General features: G+C 42.9%; 1 protein-coding gene across 2 annotated transcripts in view; it reads left to right on the forward strand.

The window, feature by feature from the left end:
* The window catches only part of MYZAP (myocardial zonula adherens protein), a 143,391-nt gene that overhangs the window by 12,160 nt on the left and 106,668 nt on the right, over positions 1-24,563 (forward strand). For both annotated transcript variants that reach the window (XM_004452890.4, XM_058294263.2), the window contains exons 2-4: positions 356-442; positions 13,661-13,816; positions 16,129-16,221. In XM_004452890.4, coding sequence (XP_004452947.1) covers positions 356-442; positions 13,661-13,816; positions 16,129-16,221 — 336 coding nt within the window. The remainder of the gene's footprint in view (positions 1-355; positions 443-13,660; positions 13,817-16,128; positions 16,222-24,563) is intronic.

The following is a 24,563-nucleotide window of genomic DNA, read 5'->3' on the forward strand; positions in this document are numbered from 1 at the left end:
AAACCTTACCTGATAACCACTGTGCATATTTTGGCCTCTATCCCTCTAAATGTCCTTTGGCATAAACATGAGAAATGAGGTCATTCTATAAATACTGTTATGGAATTGAGCCATTTTTTAAAATGTTTGACATCTGTGAACGTATCCACTAGTTCCTTTGTTTTGAGCAATAGGGGGGCATGACGGGCCAGGCAGAGGCTGTGTGATCTGAACCCCGATCCCTACTGCTGAGTGGGGACGCCGGCTCTGAGAAGCAGGTAACTTGCCCAGGGTCACCAGCTCAAAACCCGAAGCCAAGTCTTTTCTACCCGCAAACACTGGCTCTTAACCAGGCTCTCCTCTCTCTCTCTCCTAGGCAAATGTCTGCAGACTGCGGCTGACTGTACCTCCCGAGAGCCCCGCTTCTGAGCTAAGTGAGAAGAAGATTGAAAGAAAAGAGCAGGTGAGCCATCTCCGAGGCATAGCCCTGACCAGCTCTGATTTTTGTACTGCCTTTTAGCCCTCCCCCTTGCAGCCCCACCTAGGCCCTTCCCAGACGCTGAAGGTTGGCAACTCTGCGATGAAAAGGCCCTTTCGCGTCTCCCCAAAAGCCAGACTGCTCCCCTCAGCGGGCTCTGCCAGCGTTGCGCCCCTGCTCTTGTTTCTCGGTGAACTCCGTGGCTCTGTGTTGCTGGGAAGTGTGTAGGGACACTGGCTTTAGCCCCAGGTACTGTGGCAGGGGGCGTGTTTTTTCCTGAACCGGGGCAGTCCCGTTGAGTCAAAGGGCCCATTGTGAGCTGCCTGCAGAGCCAGAGCCTTTCTCAGTGGCCCAGAGCTGCAGCAGAAGCCCAGGTGGCACGTGGAGAGCCTGACTGGTGGGAAGCGCATAGCAGGCGGCTGTGGCGTGGGGGACAGGGCACTGGGTGGGAGAAGGGGCTGCTCAGCAGAGTCCTGGGCCATGAAAATAAATATGACCTTGTCCTTGTCTTAGAGGGACTCACAGTTTTACAGGTGAGGCAGATGCGTAAGTAGACAGTGATGATGTGATATCACAAGTGTTTGGATCCAGAGATAAGTAAGAAGGGCTCTGGGAGCCTAGAGGAGGACTGATGGACTGCTTTGCAGGTGACATAGAAGCGAAACCTTAAAGCATACGTAGGAAGTTCCGCTTACCTCTAGGCACATGGTCCTCAGCAAGGGATTTCACTCATTCAACAAACAATTATGGGTAGCTTACTGCATTTCACGTGCTGTTTGAGGCATTGAGAGTATAGTAGCAAGCAAATAATCCCGAAAAATGGCTGGTTCCAGGTTGGTGCGGGGAAAGCATAAAGTGGGCCTGGGACATCTCACTGTGCTGGTAAGCAAGGCAGCACTCAGAGGGGAATGGGGCCGTGTCACAAGGCCCCAGGAGCCAACCTGACACTCGCTGGTCAACACCGGCACAACTTGAACATCAAAAGCAATAATGACTGTAATGGGTTTTGACAACTGAATGGAAAAAGAAATCTCTGAGTTTATGGTGATAATCGGAGAGAGAGAATGAAAAAGGAAGGCTCTTCTTTATAGAAGACCACTGATAAATAACTGAAAATCTCTGTTTTGCAACCCCTAGGGAGGCTCTTCGTGGGATGCTAAAACTAATTGGCGAGCAGTTATGGAATGGGATGTTCACATTGGTCAGAGTATCACTGCAGCATAGACCAAGGGGCTCAGAAGGAGCCCTTCCTGAAGAAGGGGTCTGAGCTGGGGTGCGCAGCGGGATGACGGCCACGGGGGCTGACCCTTACGTGTGGTCGAGGAAGCGAGGAATTCTGTCGGGCAGAGTTGGAGGCGGAGGGCTGAGTTTGATGCAAGCTGTCTGCCAGGGGGGAGATTTGTGCAGGGGTTCTTGTTGCTGAAATTGGAGTGATAGATGTTGGGGGGCATTGCAGGGCATGTCACCACCAAAGAAGAATCAAGTATTCCCGAAGAGGCGCATGTGTTCAGCTGTATCAAGTGGGAGTTGGTAACCAAGTTGTGCATCTGTGATTTGCCTGTTTGACTTAATGGTGCATTTTAAGGCTTTTAGAGCAACGGGACCCTCTGTTTTGATCAGTCTGTTATATTGAACCTTCATCTATAAATCAGGCAAAAGTGGAGCCTCTCTGGTTGAAGTGCTAGTGGGAGCCAGAATCCCCTAGTCTCCCTCATCCCTCCCACCCCAGGCACCTCCTGCAGGTGCCCGAGAACTCCAGGGCTCTGAGGAGCACAGGGTAGAAGCTGCTGGGGTAGAGCATGCTTTGTGATGCTTCTTACACTGGGTGATCCTGGGTCCTCTCTGAGTGCTTGTCTGCAACGCGTGGGTGACTCATCACAGAAGAATGGGGTAGAGAGGAGGAGGGTGGAGCCCAGCTGTCTCCCAGGACTGAAGTCCTTGGGTGGTGGCAGCACTTGAAGGTACTGGTAGTAAGCACAAGGCTGTTCTGGGTGATTGGTCACAATGTCCTGGCCGGGTTTCTGGGCATGAATCATCAGGAGCCAGAGACCAGGCACCAGCCAGGAGCCTTTGGAGGGGCCACCTCCCGTGATGAGGTTTCAACGTGGCTGCCCCTCCCCGGGACACAGGAGCCCACAAAATCACAAGATGCCAAGAACTGTGCAGTGAGCCCCCTGCTCAGATACTTGTTCCTTTGGAGGAAGGGGGGGAAAGGTCCTGCAGTTTGCTAGGGCCAGGGAAGGGGAGCTGGCTGGGATATAGAAGCAGGAAATTATAAATCCAAAATTCCAGAACTTTTTAGAGGATTTCTAGATCCTTGTTAGAGCTGCAGCAGACTGAGGGCAGGGCTGGGCCTCGCTCTTTACTACAGTCACTGGAGATGCTCGGTGTATTTCGAGGACGTCGGAGGCCATGGGGCAGCTGGCCACATAGATGCAGCTGCTGTTTGGGCTATTCTTCTGCCACCGTTCCCAAATAATGGAAGAGAGGAGTTACTCAAAATGGAGGGGCATGGCAGATGGTACCTTTTGCCCAGTTGCAGGAAGGTGTGTTTGGAGGCATCTGGGAACAGTTACAATACCACCAGCTCTCATAGTCAGGGATTCATGGGCTGTATTTGGGAGGCTTCCTACCCCGTAAGCAGATGCTCTGGCTGCCTCTTGCTTGTACTCTTCTGGAAGATCTCACCTGCCCTGAGACTGCTTCCTGCAGTCTGCAGATGAGCACCCAAACACTTAGTTTCCTCTGATGCTCAGTTTCCCCATCTGTAAAGTAGGCATAATAATGCCTCATTGCAAAGAGTACATGAGCTAATGTATGCCAAGCACCCACCGCAGTGGCTGGCCTTTAATATCGATCAGAGGGGTGATGAATAAATGCCAGATCTCTTCCTTTTGAATACCAAGCCCAGTGGCCTTTCTTGTTTGCTCTTTTCCCTTGGGCCTCCTGAAGTCATTCTCCCTCCTGAGCCTGCCTGCCCTGCCTTTCCTCCTCCCCTTGGCCGTGCCTCTGCACCTCTTCTCCATGTTGCTGTCCATAAATCGAGCATCCCTCTTCTGGCACACCTTTCCTCAGCTCCTGTCTCTGCGCAGCCCTGGCCTCAGAGAAGCCATCTTAGCTGCTTGATTGGCCTCCCTGGGATGGTGCTCAGCTCTGCTCTCCGGAGGCCTGTCCTGCTCGTGGCCCTGCCGGTTTTCAGTGTTCTGTATGTGGGTTTATTTTTATGTAGCAGAAAACCAATATGTATTTTTTCGTAGTTCCATTATTTTACTATTTAAAAATATGAAATCTGGATCATATATGTGAACAGATATACCCAGAAAGTTCTAGGCTGCACTAATAGTTTTAATTAATGAATTAATTTTGAATGAACATAGGTACATTTATTTAGAAAACATTCTGTCCATATCCTATACTCAACCAGAGAGATATTCTTTCCTAAAAACATGGCATACACTCACTCCTCAGAACCTTTGCTGGGAAGTAGACATGGACAACTGATAGGGCCTCTGCCTATGATATGGGAGGACCTGGGTTCGATCTCTGCATGGCAAGCCAGTGCTCACATGGTAAGTCGAGTGCCTGCGTGGCGAGCCAGTGCCCGTGCAAGTGAGTCACACAGCAAGATGATGATGCAACAGAAGAGAGACAAGGGGAGAGTCAAGGTGAAGCACAGCAGAAACCAGGAACTGAGGTGGTACAATTGACAGGGAACCTCTCTCCACATCAGAGGTCTCCAGGATTGAATCCCAGTGAATCCTAGAGAGAAAGACGAGAAGACAAAAAGATAAATAAAGAAGATCACACAGTGAATGGACACAGACAGCAAAAACATCAGGGTGGGGGAGGGGGAGGAGGAGAGGGAAATAAATAACTCTTTTAAAAAAAATCAACCTTTGCTGAGGGAGCAGATGTGGCTCAAGCAGTTGAGTGCCTGCCTCCCACATGGGAGGTCCCGGGTTTAGCCTGGTGCCTCCTAAAAAAAACAAAAACAACTAGCAAAACAAATGAAAAAACCAACTCAGGGGAGCCGATGTGGCTCAGTGATTAAGTGCTGTCTTCCCACATATGAGGTCCCAGGTTCTATATCTGGTTCCAGGTGCTAAAAAAAAAAATTTGCTGAGACCCTAACCCATGCTTGGAGTCTCTTTCTCCAGCTGTCTCTCAGTTTATTCAAATCTGCCCTGATTTTCAAGGCTCAGCTAAAGGCCCTCTTCCTCTCTGAAACCTTCCCTGATTGCCCTGGGATTCAGTGATTATTCCCTCCATTGATCTAGAGGATATGCAGTCTTCCCCTCTTTTGGGAACTCCACTATATTCATACATCCATATATTCACATTTCTTTCCAAACTTGTGTACAACCTTTTTTGTTCCACAGACCTGTTTGCCAGTCAGGTGAAAACCACAGACCCCTTACTAAGTCCACACTATTACTGTGTATTATTTAATAAATATATCACACCCGCACTAACACATCCCCATAAAATAATGCCCTTAAAAAAAAGATTTATTTATTTATTTATTCCCTTCCCACCCCTTGACCCCTGTTGTCTGCTTTCTGTGTTCATTTGCTGTGTGCTCTTCTGTGTCTGCTTATCTTCTCTTTAGGTGGCACTGGGAACCGATCCTGGGACCTTCTAGAGTGGGAGAGAGGTGCTCAATCTCTTACACCACCTCAGCTCCCTGGTCTACTGCATCTCTTATTGTCTCTCCTCTGTGTCTCTTTTTGTTGCATCATCTTGCTGTGCCCGCTCTCCACTCGGGCCGGCTTGCTACACAGGCCAACATACCTGCACAGGCCAGCACTGCTTGGGCCAGCTCTCCACTCATGCCAGCATGATGCATGGGCCAGCTTGCCTTCACCAGGAGGCCCTAGGAATCGAACCCTCGACCTCCCGTATGATAGATGGGAGCCCAATCACTTGAGCCACATCGCTTCCCATAATAATGCTTTTCCAAATTTCAGTTCAGGCTCACAGACCCCTTGTTAAGAGCCCCTGGCATACAGAGTAAGAGATGGGGCTGACACCAGTTACTACAGATTTATTGTGTTGAATCACATTCTTGTTGTATTGTCCTATTTTAAGGAAATGAGTTGTGCCTTCTGATTCTGAATTTGAGTGAAGCCCTTTCATAAACTATCAAAATAGAGGCAGATAACATGTTAGTTGCCCTTTCATTGTCCCATGTCCCAGCTAAGCTTCAGGGAGTGGTGTCTTCTTTTTTTTAAAATAAAATTTCATTGAAGTACATCATATGTGCATGCACATACTTAAACAGTAAATGTATAGTAAAAGTTGTGAACTTATAAAGCAAACATGCATATCATCATACAGGGTCCCATATATTATCTCATCACCAGTACTTTGCATTGTTATGAAATATTTGTTACAAATTGTGAACTAACTATAACCTACATCTTAAATTTTGGTGTATTTCCCCCTAACCCACCTGATTATTAACTCTCTGTATTAGTATTATGTATTTGTTGTCGTTCACAAGAGAATGTTCTTATATTCTATTAACCACAGTCCTTCTTTCATCACTGGATTCCTTGTTATACAGCCCCATGCTTTGTACAATCCATTCAAATTATACACTGAGTGACTCTCATTTTCATCACAGAGTTATGCTGTCATCAGTCAATTTTAGAATGTTTTCATTACTCCAAAAGTAAAGCTCCCATACCCCCTTATACCCCTATTATTGTCCTTTGGAATTGATATATCTTCTTTACCATTGCTGCAAAAATACTTCAATATTACTGTTAACCATCATCCATAAGTTACATTAGTTGTAATTTTCCCGTGTATCACTATATACTTAACACTTTGTAAAAGAAGAACATTCTTATATTTATACTATTAACCACAATCTTCATTCACCACAAAAATCACTTAAACATTTCCTAGATTATCCTATAGCTTCCTTTCAATCGACATTTAGGGAGTGGCGTCTTTATTCTGTTCCCATGAGGCTAGTTCCCTACCTTGCACATATCCTAAAGAATGACTGTTGCTTATGATTATTTATTTGTAGAAGACTGTCCCCTTCAATTATATTAACAACTCAGATGAATTAGCCATGGGGTTTTATTTGTATATTTTAAAAGTCATTAATTATAATATGGGAAAGAACTTGCTGAATATGCTAAATTTGTGAACAATAGGGAATGTTGTTTATAAACCCACAGGCCTAAATTTCAAGTTGAGAAATTGATAAATGTGGAGTATGATGTTTACAAAATGGTGGAACATTAGAATTAAAATAAGTAGGTAAGTTGTGGTTAAGCACTGATCCGTCCTTAAAGAATTCCATGAAAGTATGTATCTATATTCCTGTCCAAATCCATATACATTGTGTCTGTATGCATATGTACATTCATATGCAGGCCTATTTTGGGGAATGCCCTTTGAGCTCTGCTGATAATGAATCTGTGTGATGGTGAAGTCCTTTGTAAGTTGACAAAAAAAAAAGCTTGAAGCTATAGCTTGGAGCAGATAGCAGGTTCAGTAGCCACGCCCTCCCACCATTAGAGGTGACCTTTCTTACTGAAGAAGCTGTTTTTCTTTAGACCTTTGAGGGCCCTGAGTGAGGGAGCCCAGATAAACGGTTATGGATATAAAGTCCAAAACTTTCTTAGCCCAGGAAAATATTTGAAAGGAAGAAGCCCTTGCCATTAAATTTTATAGTCCTCTTTCCTTTAAAAGCCCTGGGTAAATAAGCGTGCAGACTTCTCGTCCTTGGCGGGACTGTTTATACAACATCACGGGCTGTTGCCAGGCGAGGGAATGTGCTGCCATGATTCAGCCGGGCTGGGGCCGCTCTGATCGCGCAGGCCCACGTGACTCCAATTGACAGCCGTGCCACCACGACGCGAAGGGGCGTGTGTCCTCGTGCGGCTGCCTCCCCAGCCCCTGCGGCATCCGGCTGGTCGGGTCGTCTCTAGGTCTCAGTTTCTTCTTGTGGCCAGTAGAAACACCAGCCTCAGTGGTTTTCAAATTTCTTTAGCTGTGGAACTCTGTTTAATATTTGTGGAAGTGCTGTTGGTAGAACAGTGGCTGTGGTTTAAAGTAAGGCCAGGGTGATGCTGGCAGGTCCCAGTAGCCTCCCTTTAAAACCACGGCCCAGCCTTATTAGCCTCAAGGAAGAACAGGGAATGTTTATAAACCCACAGGACTACACAGCTCTTTAAAAGAAAAAAATTTTTTTTTAACATTCTGAGATTTGTGATTCTTTCCCCATGAAGAGATACTCAAACCAGTTTGGGGGTGAGCATTGCATTGTCAGAGCAAATTTGATGACTAATGGGAATGCAAAAAAGACCCCAAAAGAGAGAGTTGGACAGTCAGACAGAAGTATCTAGACAGACAAAGATTTTGGTAGGAACCCAGACACCCAGAAATGTGAAGAAAACTGCACCGCTGATAGTCGACTCTGTCACTTATGTCGTGTCGGCTGCCGGCCCCCAGCATGCGGGGTGTTTAGGGTCCGTTACTGTGTGTGTTTCTTTGAACGACCCTCTGAGATTGATGGGATTATCCCATTTCACAGTCCAGGGCCCTGAAGCTCAGCGAAGTAAACAACTTACACAGGGCCATGCAGCTGTTTCCTAGTGGATTCACAATTGCAACTTGGGTCTGTGACTCCAAAGCCAGAACGCCGCACAGGGCCATATTATGATGGAAACATCACCTGTGTGTCTCCTCCTATCAGGCCAAGTCTGTTTAGGATTTTTACGTTTTATCAGCCAAGGTTATCTAAGGTGTGGACTATACAACTAGGTTCCAGAAAAGCAGTTCCTGATTTTTTTCCTTTTTCTTCAGACACTCTTACTTCTCTTTTTCCCTGGAGTTGTTAGGCCTAAGCAGCTTTTGTCTGAATAGAAGCTGTAAAGCATAGTTTTAAGAAGTTGCTTCCTATCAGAATACTGACAGGGAACTATTGCTCTCTTTGGGATTTCTGCTTGGCTGGAAGTTTTTCTTTTCCTTCTCATCTTTATGCATTCAAAGTGATGAGTCTTCTTTTTTCTGAGGATGTGTTTATTTAGGAAGTCATCTCTATTCAGCCTGTCAGATAGTCAGAAATAACAAATGTCTTCATAGGTTGAAGACTTTCACGTCTCTGACAATAGCACACTGCCCATCCCCTCCCTCTTCTTCTCCCAGGCTGTGAAAAGGCCCCTCAGGCTCTGCTGTAACGTTCATTTTTGCCACAACAAGGCAGAACAGTGTCGAGTGTGCGTAATGTCCAGGGACCTGTAATTTGCTAAGATGGACGTTCAGGTGTAACAGGTGTGAGCACGTTCCTGAAAGAGAGCCCTCTGCCTGCGAGGTGGCTCCTCGTGGATCGCATATCCAGCGCTCATCACTAGCCATCCTTGGACGGCTGCTGCCTTCCGGCCGGAGAGAGAAGGTCCAGATCAAGCAGCTCTGGGAAGTAACCTGCTTCGAGTTTGCAAGTCATCCAGCTCAAGTGCTGCTCCTTCTCAGCCATATTGGCTGCCTGGGCATGTGACCCGGATTGGCTGTGCCAGTCTACCACCGTCAGTTCTGATTTATGTTAGCCTGCGTGTCTTCTGTAAGTTATTCCCCAGAGCCTGTAATGACCAGCCGATTTCTTTCCCTTTGCACAAATTGATCCTCAGTGTCTAGAATGACCAAATCCTCCAAATACTCTGTTTTCCTTCCTTCAACATCTATTTACTGAACAGCAATTTTTAATTATTGAGGCTATAGCAGTGAATCTATAGCAGGGCAGATATGGCCTTTGTGGAGTTGGTCGCGTAGTAAGATCATATATTCTGATTTGGACAGTGTGCTCACCTGTCTCTGGGGTCACTAACCCGAACTTTCCAAAGGTGGTAAAGACCTTACTGGCAGGAATTTAGCCTGAGCTATTTTTCTACAGCTTCGAGTTCTTTCTAACTATATCTTTAGGGAAAACAGCAGTTGTATGAGCCTGTAGGGGAATCTTAAACTGGGTGTCAATTACTCAAAATAGCTTAATTGAGAAAACTCTCCTTGTGGTTTATTGATTTAACATGTTAATTTTGGTGCATTTCACTTAGGGATTATGGGATGCCTTTTCCTCAGTTGATTGTTTCCTTTTCCTTTCTTTGGTAATAACTTTCTTTTCATTCCATGCATTTATTAGGGCTTTTTGTTTTCAGGGTGATTTTGCCTGTTATTGTTTCCCACCCAGGAGGCTTTAAATAGTTATAGTGTACATTTTTTAAAATTTGATTTTTTTATACCAAGCAGTCCTACAAGGAGGTTTTAAAATACTTAATTAAGGAGAGTTTTAAACATATACAGAAGGAGATTAAGTTGTGTAATGAATCATTGTCCCATCATCTAACCCTCAGCCCAAGGCCAGTCCCATCCCATTTCACCCCCACCCACTTCTACCACCCTGTTTCCTAAGCATCATTATGTTCATTCATTCACTATGTCAGCATGTTTCTCTAAAAATATAGTCTAGTTCTTAATATTATGATGATGCTATTATCGTGTCTGAAAAACTAATATTTATTTTAAAGGAGATGAGAGGAATACATTCAGCCAGCCACAAATGTGTTGCCAAATATACTGGCTCATTTTTTTCTGTGTTCTCGTCCAGTTTTTGATCAAAACCATACTGACATTTTGCAAAAATGATTGCTGTTTTTGTGCTTTTGCAACTTTTCTGGATATACGTTTTGTGATTGTGACTGGGGCAAACATCAGCTTCCTGTCCTTCCATCCTGAACAAAGTGTGTTCTCTTCAGCTAGACTATATTTACGTACTCTGGATAATTCCCGAGAACACTTTGCAACTTCTAAAGCTTCTCATCCATTCAGCAGATATTCATGGAGAAGTCCATTGCCTGCCAATCACTCTTAGGTGCTGGGGATTAGAGTGGCAAGGACGACGGAAGTGGATGGCCCTAGACTCCTAGACCTTACAGCCTGCAGTGGAGGCAGTCCACACTGTGTGTGTAAGTCCACTTACACACACACAACAGTAATGAGCACATGGGTGTGGCTGGATATTGTGGAGAAGTGCTTTGAGAAGCTTTGAGATCTGATTACTTTGAAGGGGCAGTGGAGGCTTCCTCGAGGTAAATGCCCTGGGGCCAGAAGGAGATGGGCTTTTAGAAGAATCGAAAAGGAGGCAGTGAAGTTGGAGTGGAGCTTTTAGCGGGAAAAGGATTTTTCAAATGCCCCGGGACCTGAGGCCAGGCTCTTGGCTTCCCTTCCCCTGAAGTTCTGTGACTGCCACACAGAGCTATGAGCTCCCATCCCACTCCTGGCTCGTAGCTGTTGTAGAAGTCTTGTGGTCAAGGAAAAAGCTTGGATTTGGAAAGACAAAGGCAGGCAATGAGTCCTGCCACCTTGGAAAAGCCAGAATGTGTACACAGTAGGATTGTTGTAAGGATTAAAAAAAACACTATAATATAATGGCTAGACAAAAACGTTTTTTCTCCTTCTCTTAACCTTCTTTCCCTTGGCCTGTCACAGCCCAGCAGCCCCCGGTGCTGCTTCAGGAGCCCTCTCCCCATGGAGGGGTCCATGCCACTGCCCTGTGGCTCGCCTTTCCCTGAGGGTCTCTTATTTAGACCCTGACGTTTTCATATTTTTCATTAGTTTTTTTTAAATTAATTGAAATAGAAATTGCTTGGGTTTTTGTTTATTTTTTCCAAAAACAAATACAAAGAGTACAAAAGAACATAAAGGAAAAGTAAAATCCCATTTTACTGAAGAAAATGTCCTTAAAGGTTTGGATTTCAACCTTCTAGATGTTTTACACACAAAAACACATACATTTTTTTAAAAATGGGAACATGACATTTACTGTTTTCCCGGTAAGGCATCTTAGTGATCTTTCTCTTTGAGCGTAGGTTTTAGACCCAGGACCTCTGGGTGCTGTTTCTCAGACCCGGCAGTCCTCTACTGGGTTTGCATTTTCCTCCGCTGTGAGGGCCCTCAGCTTCCTCCTTGGTGCCTGCGGGCAGAATCCTCTCAGTCCAGCTGCCTGAGGGTTTCACTGCAAACCAATCCACCTGTGAGAGCTTCTGTTTTCCGGAAATGCATCCCACCCACGCCTGGTGTAGGCTTCAGCTTGTTTTTCCCAGCTGGGTGGGGCCGTGATTGAACATCATGCTTTTGCTTCCAGGTATGGAGGGTGGTTTCATTAGAGCCTTTCCTCCTCATAATTTTATGTCTGATGATTCAGGCATGTCTTCTTTCCAGCTTCTCACTCCACAGAGAACCACTTAACAGCCGGGTCACCTTAACTTATGTACACATTTCAAGGGTGGCATCAGCATCTGTGGGACCCAAATGTGAGACACTCAGATGGCTAAATATTTACCAGAAGCAAATATAAAATGTTAGGGCCCCTCACATCCTATCCCTTCCCACGGATGTGCAGAAGGAAGTATGGGGGAAGCAATGGATGCTTAAAAATAGCTATTATTAGAAAACAAACAATACACAAAAGAATAAAGGAAAAAGTGAAAGTCACCTCGGCTCTAGCACCCTTGACCTACCCACTGTCCCCTTCTCAAAGGTCATCACTATTAGTAATTTGTCATGTAACCATTGCTTTTACAAATTTTAAATGAATGGGGATCACAAAGTTTAAAATGCAAATTACAGTTTTATATGTCAAAAGTAGTTTGAGGTTTTGGGAAGAATCTGTACTAAAGTGGTTTAAGGGAGCAGTTGTAGCTCAGTGGTTGAGCACCTGCTTCCCATGCATGAGGTCCTGGGTTCAATCCCCGGTACTTCCTAAAGAAAAAAAAAATTAAAATAAACATATGTATGTATGTATTTTAAAAGCGGTTTAAAAATGAGTGGGAGAGCAGAATTGCCTCATGGAATTCAGGCTTCCATACATTGTCAAGGCACCAGGGATCAGCCCGGGGAAGATGGGGAGTCGGCCAGGTTGTCTATGAAGTCTCAGTCCTTGATCTTTTTTTTTTTTTCCACTTGCCTCTGTCCCCTCCTTGTTGTGGAGGTCCCTGCTCTGTCTCGCTACCTCTCCCAAAGCCTGCAGTGCGGAGAGGTGTAGTCAGACAGAACAGGGTTTGAATCTAGGCGCGTGGCCGTGGGCCAGTTACTTACCCTCGGTGAAAGTCTGTCTTCTCAGCTGTAAAGTGGAGAAGACAATTCCTGTGTTAACAGAGTGGTCATGAAGACCGAATGTGCTAAGGAATATTTCTAGCTTATAGTAGATACTCAGCAAACCTAAATTTCCCTTTCTCCTACTTCCTGAGCCTTCATGCTCTGTACGTGTGTTAAGATTAGGATATGTTATCCCTTCCCAAGCGCATTTGCATTTCAACAATGATCAAAGCTTTAATTGATGGAATGAAGGATCAACCACTAGGTGCAGGAAGCTTCTTCTGGGACTGAAGTCACACACTGCCTCACCTGCTTTTCAGAAATATTTTAACAGATGGTCACACCAGGCTAACCACCTCTGTTGCTCAGAAATTGACCCAAGGAGCAGATGTGGCTCTGTCACCAAGTGCTTCCCACCCCAGTGCCTCCTAAAAACAAAAAAACAAACAACAAGCAAGCAAATGAAAGCAAAACAAAAAACAACCAACTCAGGAGAGCCAATGTGGCTCAGTAGTTGAGCACCAGCTTCTCACACATGAGGTCCAGGGTTCAATCTCTGGTTCCTGTACCTCAAAAAGAAAACAAAAGAAAAGAAATTGGCCGCAGAGTCAGTCCTAACCTCAGAGCATACTTTGGCTGTCAGTGGTGGCCCCTGTTCTTCCAGCGTTCCTCAGCCTCATATATTTCAAGCTGATGAGGTTGACACCATACAGAGCAACCGCTGCAAGGGGAAAACAGTATTAATAGAACGGAGATTGCATGCACCTGTTTTTATCATCAGGGCCACAAGTCTATCTCGTACCTTTGTGTGAATTAGAAAAAGGCGCCCCCTGTAGAAAGAAACAGCCCTGCAGATGTGTTCCTAGGCCAGTGGACAGGGCCTTGGTACAAGTTAAAGAAAGGTGCTCTTCCTGCAGGTCAAGGCAGGCCCAAACCGAGCCAGGTGTGATCAGGTGAGCGGAGACCAGGCTGAACCTCTCTGTCCTCTCTTTCCTCTCCCAAGCACCCACAGGCTGGGCACAACATGCATGGTGGAACTGTTTATTGTGGTGATTTTCATTATTCTCTCTCTTTCTTGCTGCCTTCTTTTAGCAACCTGACCAAAGCAATGGAGAACCTGCCAGGAAACTTCCTCAGGGCGTTGTTTATGGTGTGGTGCGGAGATCAGACCAGAACCAGCAGAAAGAAATGGTGGTGTACGGGTGGTCCACCAGTCAGCTGAAAGAGGAGATGAACTACATCAAAGATGTGAGACGCTTGAGGACTCCCCCCCCCCCCCCCCTTTTTTGGAACATTTGTAGCATATGAGACGTTAGGGTTGGAAACATTGGCATTTTGAAGGAAATCTTTGTGTAATCATTTTTGATAGAAAGGTTTCTGCATACCTTCACAGAAATGTTAAAAGTACCGATGTGATTCTGATCTGTGGGGTGGATGTACTAAGTAGACATACTCAGGCATCCAAATAGCTTCCTTCTTCTGCACATGAAATGGAGGTTCTTAAGTGGTTTGCTTATTACACTGGATATCCCTAATGTCTAAGTTTGGACACCTGTATAAGTTTGCATGCTTTGGCTCCCACTCAAACTGGCCTAATTTAAAAAAATAGCTTGTTATTATCTGACTTTCTGATTACAGGCATCCTAGAGGGAGTGAAGTGGTGTATCGTGTACTTGGTTTGCATTTCCATGATGACTAATGATGTCAAGCATCTTGCCATGTGTTTCTTGGTCATTTGTGTATCTTCCTTGAAGAAATGTCATCATATTCATGATCCTTTACCCATTTTTAAATTGGGTTACTTGTCTTTTTATTATTGGACTGTAAAAATTCTTTATATGTTCCGGGTACAAGTCCCTTATCAGATATATGCTTTGCAAATTTTTTCCTCTGTCATTGTTTCATGATGGGGACCTTCTTAATGGTATATGAGTTTTTAAGAAGGACATCTTCTATTTAATTTAAAAAATAAAAGCTTAATAGAGAAGATGAAGAAAAGTCAGAAAATACACACATACACAAATGCCCAGCGCGCGTGTGACAGCCACCAGCCTTAAATCCCCACCCTCCTACCCCAAAGATACTTTTTAACATCAGAGAATGTCTTTCCTGATTTTCCTGTTTAAGATTGGTTCAGATGTTCTAAGTCACCTGCGTTATTCTCGAGGAGATGCTTAGACCTTCCTCCTGTAAATGCTCCACATAGCTTGGCATTGCTTTGGAGGTAAACATTCTAAACTGAGTGGAGAGTGGCAGGTTGCCCAAGACAGCGCAGCAGATTTAGGTTGATCATGAGCCATATGTGGGTCCCACCTTCTGTGGCTGAACTTCAAACTCCTCATTCCTACGTGTATCTGTGGGTTTGTTTGCCTTCTCTCCCTTGTAATGAGTGACTCTCTGGCACCGCTGGCTTCCTGCAATGTTTTGTCAGCTCGAAACTCCACCCACTTAGCCACTGGTGAGCAACTTAAGAGCCAACTCAGGGCCACAAACAAAAGCCATTCTGCCTGCCCACAGTGAAAGCTGGGCTTTTGGCCTTGTTCCACAATGTTTAAGAATTAATGGTAAAAATGTTGATTCTATTAGAAATCAGCTTGGAAGGGCTTGGGGTTTTAGGATCCCACCCCTCCCCAGTTACACCTAAATAAACATGCAGCCTAATTAAAAACATTTTTCTATGCATCTACGGCTTTGAGAGAAGTCCTCTCATATTGTCCTCTACAAGCTTGTTGCTCTAACCAAACCAAGCTCTAACCAGACCTAAGCCCTTCCTATAATGGGAATTCTGGGCCTTCCTGGTAGAGGGCTTCCTGGAGACTCTCTGTCCCTTTCCGGGATCCCTGAGCCTTTTGTCCTAGAACATGGTAAGAAGATGGAGGTGGGGTAGGGCAGGGGTTGCTTGTAAGGCTTTTTGTTTTGTTTTTAACTTTTAGGGCCCCATTACTCCTCTGGCAATGATGCTATAAACAAGTAGTTTTTATTTAATTGTTTTGGGGATCACCTTAACTTTTATTATATTTAGTGTCTTGTATATTATTGATTATTGAGGAACTCATTTTCAAATTTATAGGCTCTCCAGGTCTAATACTTTCCTGCTTTATATTCCAGACATTTCCTTGCTCTTTGGCAGTCACAGAGCTAGGGAAATTCCAGGGGTTGTTTTCTGGTTTGGGGATTTTTGGTTCTCTGCACTATATGCTTGCAGAGTCAACTTATTAAAAACTTTCTACTTGTAAAAATGTGTGACGGAAAAAAAGGCAACCTTGTTTGAGTGTAGTTGGAGGCTGATGGGAGAATTTCAACAAACCGTTATGTTTTTCAGCTTATCATTTTCCCCTTAGAGTTTATTATTTGGCTAACTAAGAGTTAATTCATAAAAATTTCCTTAATTTCTAACTAGGTATTCGAAGTGATCTTCTCCCTTAAATTCCCAAATGGTCCTGTTTTTAAGAATGTACTTTTCGTGAGGCCCTTCTCTCATTAGAGTTCCTTAAAAGTTTTGGAAATCTTGCATGAAAATGTTATAGTTTGATCTCTAACTAGCATCTTTGTGGCTGCAGGTGAGAGCCACTTTGGAAAAAGTAAGGAAGCGAATGTATGGAGACTATGATGAAATGAGGCAGAAGATTCGACAGCTCACCCAGGAACTATCAGTAAGTGCATCTCTAAGTGACTCGGAAAATGCAGGGATGGTAGTGCCTAGAACTTATACTCTAAATGGCTGGGGGCTGAAAAATTTTAGTATGCAATGTATTTTATGAACAGATTCAAATTTTAAATGGACTGAGAGAACTTTATCACGGAACGAAGTTTAAAGGAACATTTTTTTGTGTGGCAAGAATAATCTTTGCATTAGAAGTGTTCTCACTAAAGTCAGGAACAAGACAGGGAAGCCAGTAATCATCATTATTATTAAACCTTGTACTTGAGGTACTAGCCAATACATTTAAATGAAAAATAAATTTAGAGCTTTAAAAACTGAACTGTAGATGTAAAACTATCACTATTTGCAAATGATATATCTGGAGACCCCAGGTGAATTGATGAAAAAAAATTACTATAAACAATAAAAGAATTTTGTAAGGTAGCAGGGTATAAAATTAGTAGAAAGAAATAAAGAGGTTTCAATATACAAAAAGCAACCAGATAGAAGAAATAACAACAACAAAAAATACCAAATGCCTAAAAGTAAACTTTCTGGCAAGCAGAAAGACCTATCACATGCTTAGAAAGGAAGATATAATATTGTATGATGTTAACACTCTTCAGATTAATATAAAAATTTAGTATGACCCTGATAAAAATACCAACAGTTTTTTTTTGTTTGTTTGGGTTTTTTGTTTTGTAGAAATGATCAAGGTGATTTTAAGGTTTATATAGAAAAATAGATGAAGTTATGACAATTATGTAAATTATGAGAAATTGTGATAAAAAGCAATGAAGTGAGCACTAGCCCTATCAAATTTTAAACCAATCTGAAAAAGCCTAAAAAATTAAAACAGTGTAAAGTGGATATCGCTCAACCAGTTGGGTACCCGCCTACCACATGGGAGGTCCCGGATTTGGACCCCAGTGCCTCCTAAAGAAGATGAGCAGATGCTGTCCCATCGCATCAAGCTTGATGCTGCCCCCACCTCAATGAGCAGATGCCACAAACCAGCAGACACCACAGCTCGTGGAGAGCAGATGTGGCTCAGGCCATTGGGCACTCGCCTCTCATGTGGGAGGTCCCAGGTTTGGTTCCTGGTGCCTCCTGGAGAAGGTGAGCAAACAGTGAGCAGACAGATGGCAGAACCATCTGGGGGATGGGAAGATAAATAAAGAAAAATGAAGTAAATTATTTTTTTTAAAAAGTAAAGAACGGAAAATTGCTCTCTCTGTGCAGTGGCTGTTGGCACTCATTCCCCACTCTCATGGCAAGCTGCCATGGGGTCAGTCCCTGGCTGGTGGCTGGTGACAGAAAGGGATATAAAAATCCTTTTCCCCAAGAACTGGGAGGGGGGGGACATGGCTGGTCACTGATCATGGCTTTTCATTAGCGACTTTAGATCTCTGGGTCCCATCTCCGAGGGTAGCCATTGTTTCAACCCTCCCCAGACAGGAGTGGAGGTGGGGGAGGTTTGAGGATGCAGGGCTTGCTTAGGGCTGCAGGGGAAGTTAGCCAAGAGGCTGCATTTGCTGGGCAGGCCAGCCAAGCTCAGCTTTGGGGAGCCACGGGAAAAGTTTTTGGCTCCCGCCTGTCACGCTCCACAGGGCACTTTGGAGTCGGTCTGCACCCCTTTCTTGGGTCCCTGGCCCTGTTTCAGCTGGGAAAGGCTGGCTTGGCAAAGTCCTTCCTGGTGTGTGAAAAACTATAGAGATGGGCCCTCTGGGCAAAGGCCTGCCAACTTCAGATACTCAGGAGAAGGAGGTTTGTCTGCTGGGAAACAGGGGCAACCAAGCTTCCCTAAACAGGAGACCTCCAAAACATCTAGCAAGCAAAAGCCCAGTATGGGGGGGGGGAGAGGGGAGAGAAAAAAAAGAAAGCCCAGGACAAGACAGAGGCCCAATAAGACAGAGGAAACCTTGCACAGTGCATTTGCCTCAAGAAAAACTCTCTGTTACCACCAGCTGGTTACAAAACCAGGAAATAGACATCCCAAGGAGTAAATCTGAGAGTTAACTTTTATTATTATTTTTTTGAGGTACTAGGGCCTGGGGATTGAACCCAGGACCTTGTATGTGGGAAGTCAGTGCTCAACCACTGAGCTGCATTGGCTTCCCTGAGTTGGTTTTTTCATTTGTTTTGCTTGTTTTCTGTTTGGTTTTCTGTTTGTTTATTCAAGAGGCACTGGAAACTGAACCCGGAACCCTTCATGGGGGGTGGGGGGCACTCAACCACTTGAGCCACATCCATTCCCCAGAGTTAACATTTTAAAATATTAAAATATACAGTGTACAGCCAAGAGAACAAGGCAAACCAAAGAAACAGGAAATGATGATCCAGCCAAAGGAAAAGGATAAAAATACAGATAACCCCAGTGAAGAGGAGATTGTGGATATACCAAACAAAGCCTTCAAAAGAAAATGATCTTAAAAATGCTTAAGGAAATAAAGGAAAGTACAGAGAAAGAACTGCAGGACATTAGTAAAGCAATGAATGAACAATATGATATTCTAAGTAAAGAGATAGAAAAATTTAAAAGGAATCAAATTGAACTACTGGAGTTGAAGATCAAAATAACTGAAATGAAAAATGCCCAAGAGGGTTTTGAGAGCAAAATGGAGCTGACAGAAGAAAGAATCAGTGAAACTGAAGACAGGATACTTGAAATAAGTCAGGCTGAGGAGCAGAAAGAAACATAGAAATATTAAAAGTGAAAATAGGGAAGCGGACTTGGCCCAGTAGTTAGGGCGTCTGCCTACCACATGGGAGGTTCGCATTTCAAACCCCAGGCCTCCTCGACCCATGTGGAGCTGGCCCATGCACAGTGCTGATGCGTACGATGAGTGCCCTGTCATGCAGGGGTGTCCCCTGTGTAGGGGAGCCCCTTGAGCAAGGAGTGCACCTTGTAAGGAGAGCCACCCAGCATGAAAGAAAGTGCAGCCTGCCCAGGAATGGTGCTGCACACATGGAGAGCGGACACAACAAGATGACACAACAAAAAGAAACACAGATTCTCAGTGCCACTGATAAAGACAGAAGCAGTCACAGAAGAACACACAGCGAATGGACACAGAGAGCAGACAATGGGGGGGGGGGGTTGGGAGCGGAAGGGGAGAGAAATAAATAAAAAATAAATCTTTAAAAAAAAAAAAAGTGAAAATAGCCCAAGACCGCTAGGGGCCACCACTAAGCACACCAATATACACATTATGGGAATCCTAGAAGGAGAAGTAAGAGAGAAAGGGGCAGAAGGAATAGTCAAAGAAATAATGATGGAGAACTTCCCAAACTAAGCAAAAGACAAGAATATGTACATTCAAGAAGCTCAGAGAAGACCAAACAGGATGAACATGAAGAAAAATAGATCCTGACATATACTGATTACACTATCAAATGCAAAGGCTAGGAGAGAGTTCTGAAAACTGCAAGAGAAAAACAACTTATTACATACAGGGGAGTCCCAATTAGATTGACTGCAGATTTCTCGTTAGAAACCATAGTGGCAAGAAGGCAGTGGGCTGAAGTACTTAAAGTACTGAGAGGAAACAGCTGCAAGCCAAGAATTTTAAAGACTGTCTTTCAAAAATGAGGGAGAAATTAAGACAATTTCAGATAAACAAAAGCTGAGGGGTTTCATTACCCCTAGACCTGCCTTAGAAGCAGTGCTAAAGGGAATTCTTCAGACTGAAATGAAATGACACTAATACAAAGCAGCATAAAGAAATAAAGAACTGTGGTAAAGGTAACCATTTGGGTAATTATAAATACCAGTATTATTGAATTGTTAGGTATGTAATGCCGCTTCTTCTTTCAGGTGCTAAAATGCAGAGGCATAAAAAGTAATGGTAAGTCTAGGTTTTGGACATACGATGTACAAAGATATAAGTATAAACAAGTACAAAAAATGGTGGGGGGGCAGAGGGATATAGGAAAAGTATATATGCATGCTATTGAAGTTAAGTTGGTATCAAACCATATATAATTGTTATATCTTTAGTATGTTAAATTTTAATTCTATGGTTACCACAAGGAAAATAGATGAAAAATACGCCCATAAAGAAATGAAAAGGCATTGAATATGGTACAACACAAGAAAGCAAATAAGTGTAAAAGTAGGCTTTAGTGGAAGTAAGGGACAAAAAAGGTACAATCCTTACAAAGGCTAAATAGCAAAATGATAGAAGAAAGACCTGTATTATCAGTAGTGACTTTAAAGGTCAATGAATTAAAGTCTCCTCAAAACAAAGAGATTGGAAGAATGGATAAAAAAACATGACCCAACTATTTGCTGTCTGCAAGAGACTCACCTGAAAGTCAAAGATACAAGTAGTTTGGCAGTGAAAGATGTAAAATGTATATACTACACAAGTGTAACCAAAAGAGAGCTGGGGTGGCTATAATAATATTGGATAAAATAGACTTTAAGTCAGAAACAGTAATAAGGGTCAAAAATGGTCATATACTGATAAAGGGGACAATTTAACAGGAAGCTGTAACAATTTTAAGTATATATTCATCTACCAGCAAAGCCCCAAACCATATGAAGCGACTACTGTCAGTTTGAAAGGAGATATTGGTGGTTCTACAATAATAGTATGAGACTTCAACATGCCACTCTCATAATGGTAGACTATCTAGTAAGAACATGAATAAGAAAGTACTTGAATGATACGCTAAACCAATTAGACCCAACAGACATGTAGAATACTTCACCTAATGAAAACAGAACACTCATCCTTCTCGAGTGCACCTGGATCATTCTCTAAAATAGACAATATGTTGGGTAACAAAACAAGTTTCAATAAATTCAAAAATATTGAAATCATGCAATATATATTCTCTGACAACAATAGAATGAAAGTACAACGTACCAAAATTTATGGGATGCAGGGAAATTTATAGCTCTAAATGCTTACATTAAAAAAGAAAAAAGACATCAAGTCAGACAACTAACCTCAGAAATGGAAGAACTAGAAAAATTAAACTCAAAGCAAGCAGAAGGAAGGCAATAACAAAAATTAGAGCAGAGATGTATAAATGAGACAACATTAAAAAATAAAATCAATAAAACCTAAAATTGGTTCTTTGAAAAGGTCAACAAAATTGGCAACCCTTTACTGAGACTTTGAATAAGAAAAAAAAAAGAGAGGATACAAATAACGAAAATCAGAAATGAAAAGGGGGACATTACTACTGACCCTGCTATGCATGGATACTATGAACCACTGCATGTCAAAAAATTAGATACCCTAGATGAAATAGGCAAAATCTTAGAAAGACACAAACTACCTACATTGACTCAAGAAAAAGTAGAAGATATGAGCAAAGCAATTACTTGTAAAGAGATTGAATCAGTCATCAAAAACCTCCCAACAAAGGAAAGCCCAGGACCAGATGGTTTTACAGGGAAATTCTACCAAACATTACAAGAAGACAACTCCAGTTCTGCTCAAACTCTTCCAAAAAATTGAAGAAGAGGGAACACTCCCTAACTCATTCTATGAGGCCAACATCACCCTTATACCAAAGCCAGATAAAGATACCACAAGAAAAGAAAACTATAGACCAATATCTCTTATGAATATAGATGTAAAACTCAACAAAATACTAGCAAACCACATCCAACAGCATATTAGAAGAATTATACATTGTGATCAAGTGAGGTGTATCCCTGATTTGCATGGTTGGCTCAACATAAGAAAATCAGTTAATGTAATACACCACATTAATAGAATTAAGAATAAAACCACATGATCTCAATTCGTGTGGAAAAGGCATTTGAGAATATACAGCACCCTTTCTTAGACACTAGGAAAAAAAGAAAATTCCTCAACATGAAAAAGGGCATGTATGAAAAACCCACAACTAACATCCTACTTAATGGTGAAAGACTGAAAGCTTTCCCTCTAAGATCAGTTCCAAGACAAGGATGCCCACTATTACCACTGTTATTCATCATTGTACTGGAAGCGCTACCTGGAGGAATCAAGCAAGAAAAAGAAATAATGACTTGGCATCCTGGCCTTCCCAAATCTGTGGGGGCCAGGCCCACCCCTCTCAGAGCTATGGGGTATTGACCTTGCTCTCCCCAGCCCTTGAGGAATGTGCTCTACCCTCTCTGTACCCTGGGGTACAAAACTCTTCCTGTACATTGGGCTGGAATATCAACCCTCTTCAACTGCCAGGGCAAACTTACCCTCTCTGTACACATGGGTGGGGTTCCCCTCTTTGCCTAAGGAGATGTCTTAATTCCAGATTTCAGCTTCCATGGTTTTCCTCTTAAAGCCATTTCCCCTTCCATCTCTCCCTTCCATGTCCCTTTTAGTCCAAAACCTTTTAGTGGTTTTGTTCAAAAAGCTTGTTGGTTTAGCATGCAGGAAGCATGGTCCAAGCCATCAGCAGTAAGACTTTTCACAAGTCTTTCCTAGATAAGTGCATTTTCAATCCTGATTTACAAGTTCCAAGTTTAGTTAAGTCCTCAAATGGGACACTGTCACCTAGGGCTTGATTTCCAGAGACTTGGGATTTCTGGAATCAGTTTCTGGTTTTGTTGTGCCCAACAGTTCAGTTCTTAACTTATGTCTCTTGTCAAGCATTTTACTATAAGTTGCAAGGAGAAGCCAAGCTGCATTCTCTGAGTTTACTTTCGAATGTTCTTTAGCTAAATGCCTAGGCTTGTCATTTTCAAATTCTGTCTTCCATAAAACATCAGGAGTTAATCTAGCTAAGTTCTCTGCAACTTTAAAACACAGATCATCTTTCCTCTAGTTTCCATTAATAGTTTCATCATTTACTTCTAAGTTCTCATGAAAAGTCTCTTTAGTGTCCATATCCTACCAACAGTCTCTTCAAAGTACTTTAGGCCTTTCCTATCAAAAATCTCATAATTATTTCCTTCTAAGGTCTTATAAAAAATAACTTTAGGCTCCATATTACTACCAAAAGTCTCTTCAAAGCAATGTAGGCCTTTTCCATCAAGCATCTCACAATTTCTCCAAAAAATACCCCTTACCCATTTATAAAACCCTTCCAACATTTTGGTACTTGTAAAAACACTTCCCCACTCCTTGGCACCAAATTCTGTATTAGTAAGTCAAAGGGGTGCTGACGTGAAGGGCCAGATCTCTGTTGGCTTTTTTAAAGGCTATTTATTTGGGATAGAAGCTTACAGTCACAAGGCCCTAAAGAATCCAACTCAAGGTGCCATTAGAGATATTTTTTTACCCAAAGTCATTTGCCACATGTTGGAGCAAGATGACAGGCAATGTCTCCAAGGGTTCAACCTTCCTTCTTCCTCTTAAGGCTCTGTGGTCCCAGCTTCTTCCTGTCTCAGCTATAGGCTGGCATAAGACTCGTTCTCTTCCCCTAGGGTTTCTTTCTTTCCGGGCTCAGCTGCTCAGTTCTATTCACAAAGTCAGCTGTAGACTATCAGGCTCATTTCTCTTTCTGGGACCTCTGCCATGTCTAATGAGCTGTCTCTTTTCCTCTGTGTTTTTCTTCTCTGTGTATTTACTGTGTGAGTTTCTACGTAACAAGGGGCAGGGACTCAATATCCTACTGATGTAGCTGAATCAAAACCCTAATCTTGATGATTTAATAAAGATGAGTCTAATACAATCGAATATGTCCAGAGGAACAGACCAGTTTACAAACACAACCCAATATCTATTTTTGGAGATCATAAATAATACCAAATTGCCACAAATAGCAACTAATAGAATCAAATAGCTGGGAATAAATCTAACCAAGGATGTAAAAGATTTGTGCATAAAGCCTATAAAATATTGCTAAAAAGAAATTAAAGAAGTACTAAATAAGTGGAAGAACATTCCATGTTCATGGATTAGAAGACTAAATATCATTAAGGTGTCACTACTTCCCCAAGCAATTTATAGGTTCAGTGTGCTTCCAATCAAAATTCCAAAAACTTTTGCAGAAATGGAAAGCCAATCATCAAATTTATATGGAAGGATAAGGGGCTCCAAAGAGCTAAAACTATCTTGAAAAGGAAGAATGAAGTTGGAGGGCTCACACTTGCAAATCTCAAAACATATAACTAAGTCACAGTAATCAAAATAATATGGACAGGCACAAGGATGGACATACGGACCAATGAAATATAAATGAGCACTTAGAAATCAACCCTCTTTATGGCCAACTGATTTTTAACAATGTGGCAAAGATCACTCAACTGGGAAAGAATAGTCTCTTCAACAAATGGTTGTGGGAAAACTGGATCTCCATTTGCCAAAAAGAAAAAAGGAGGACCCCTACCTCACACCATATATAAAAATCAAGTCAAATTGGATCAAAGATCTAAATATAAGAGCTATAACTATAAAACACCCA

This window comes from Dasypus novemcinctus, chromosome 3 (assembly GCF_030445035.2).
Source record: "Dasypus novemcinctus isolate mDasNov1 chromosome 3, mDasNov1.1.hap2, whole genome shotgun sequence".
NCBI lineage: Eukaryota > Metazoa > Chordata > Mammalia > Cingulata > Dasypodidae > Dasypus > Dasypus novemcinctus.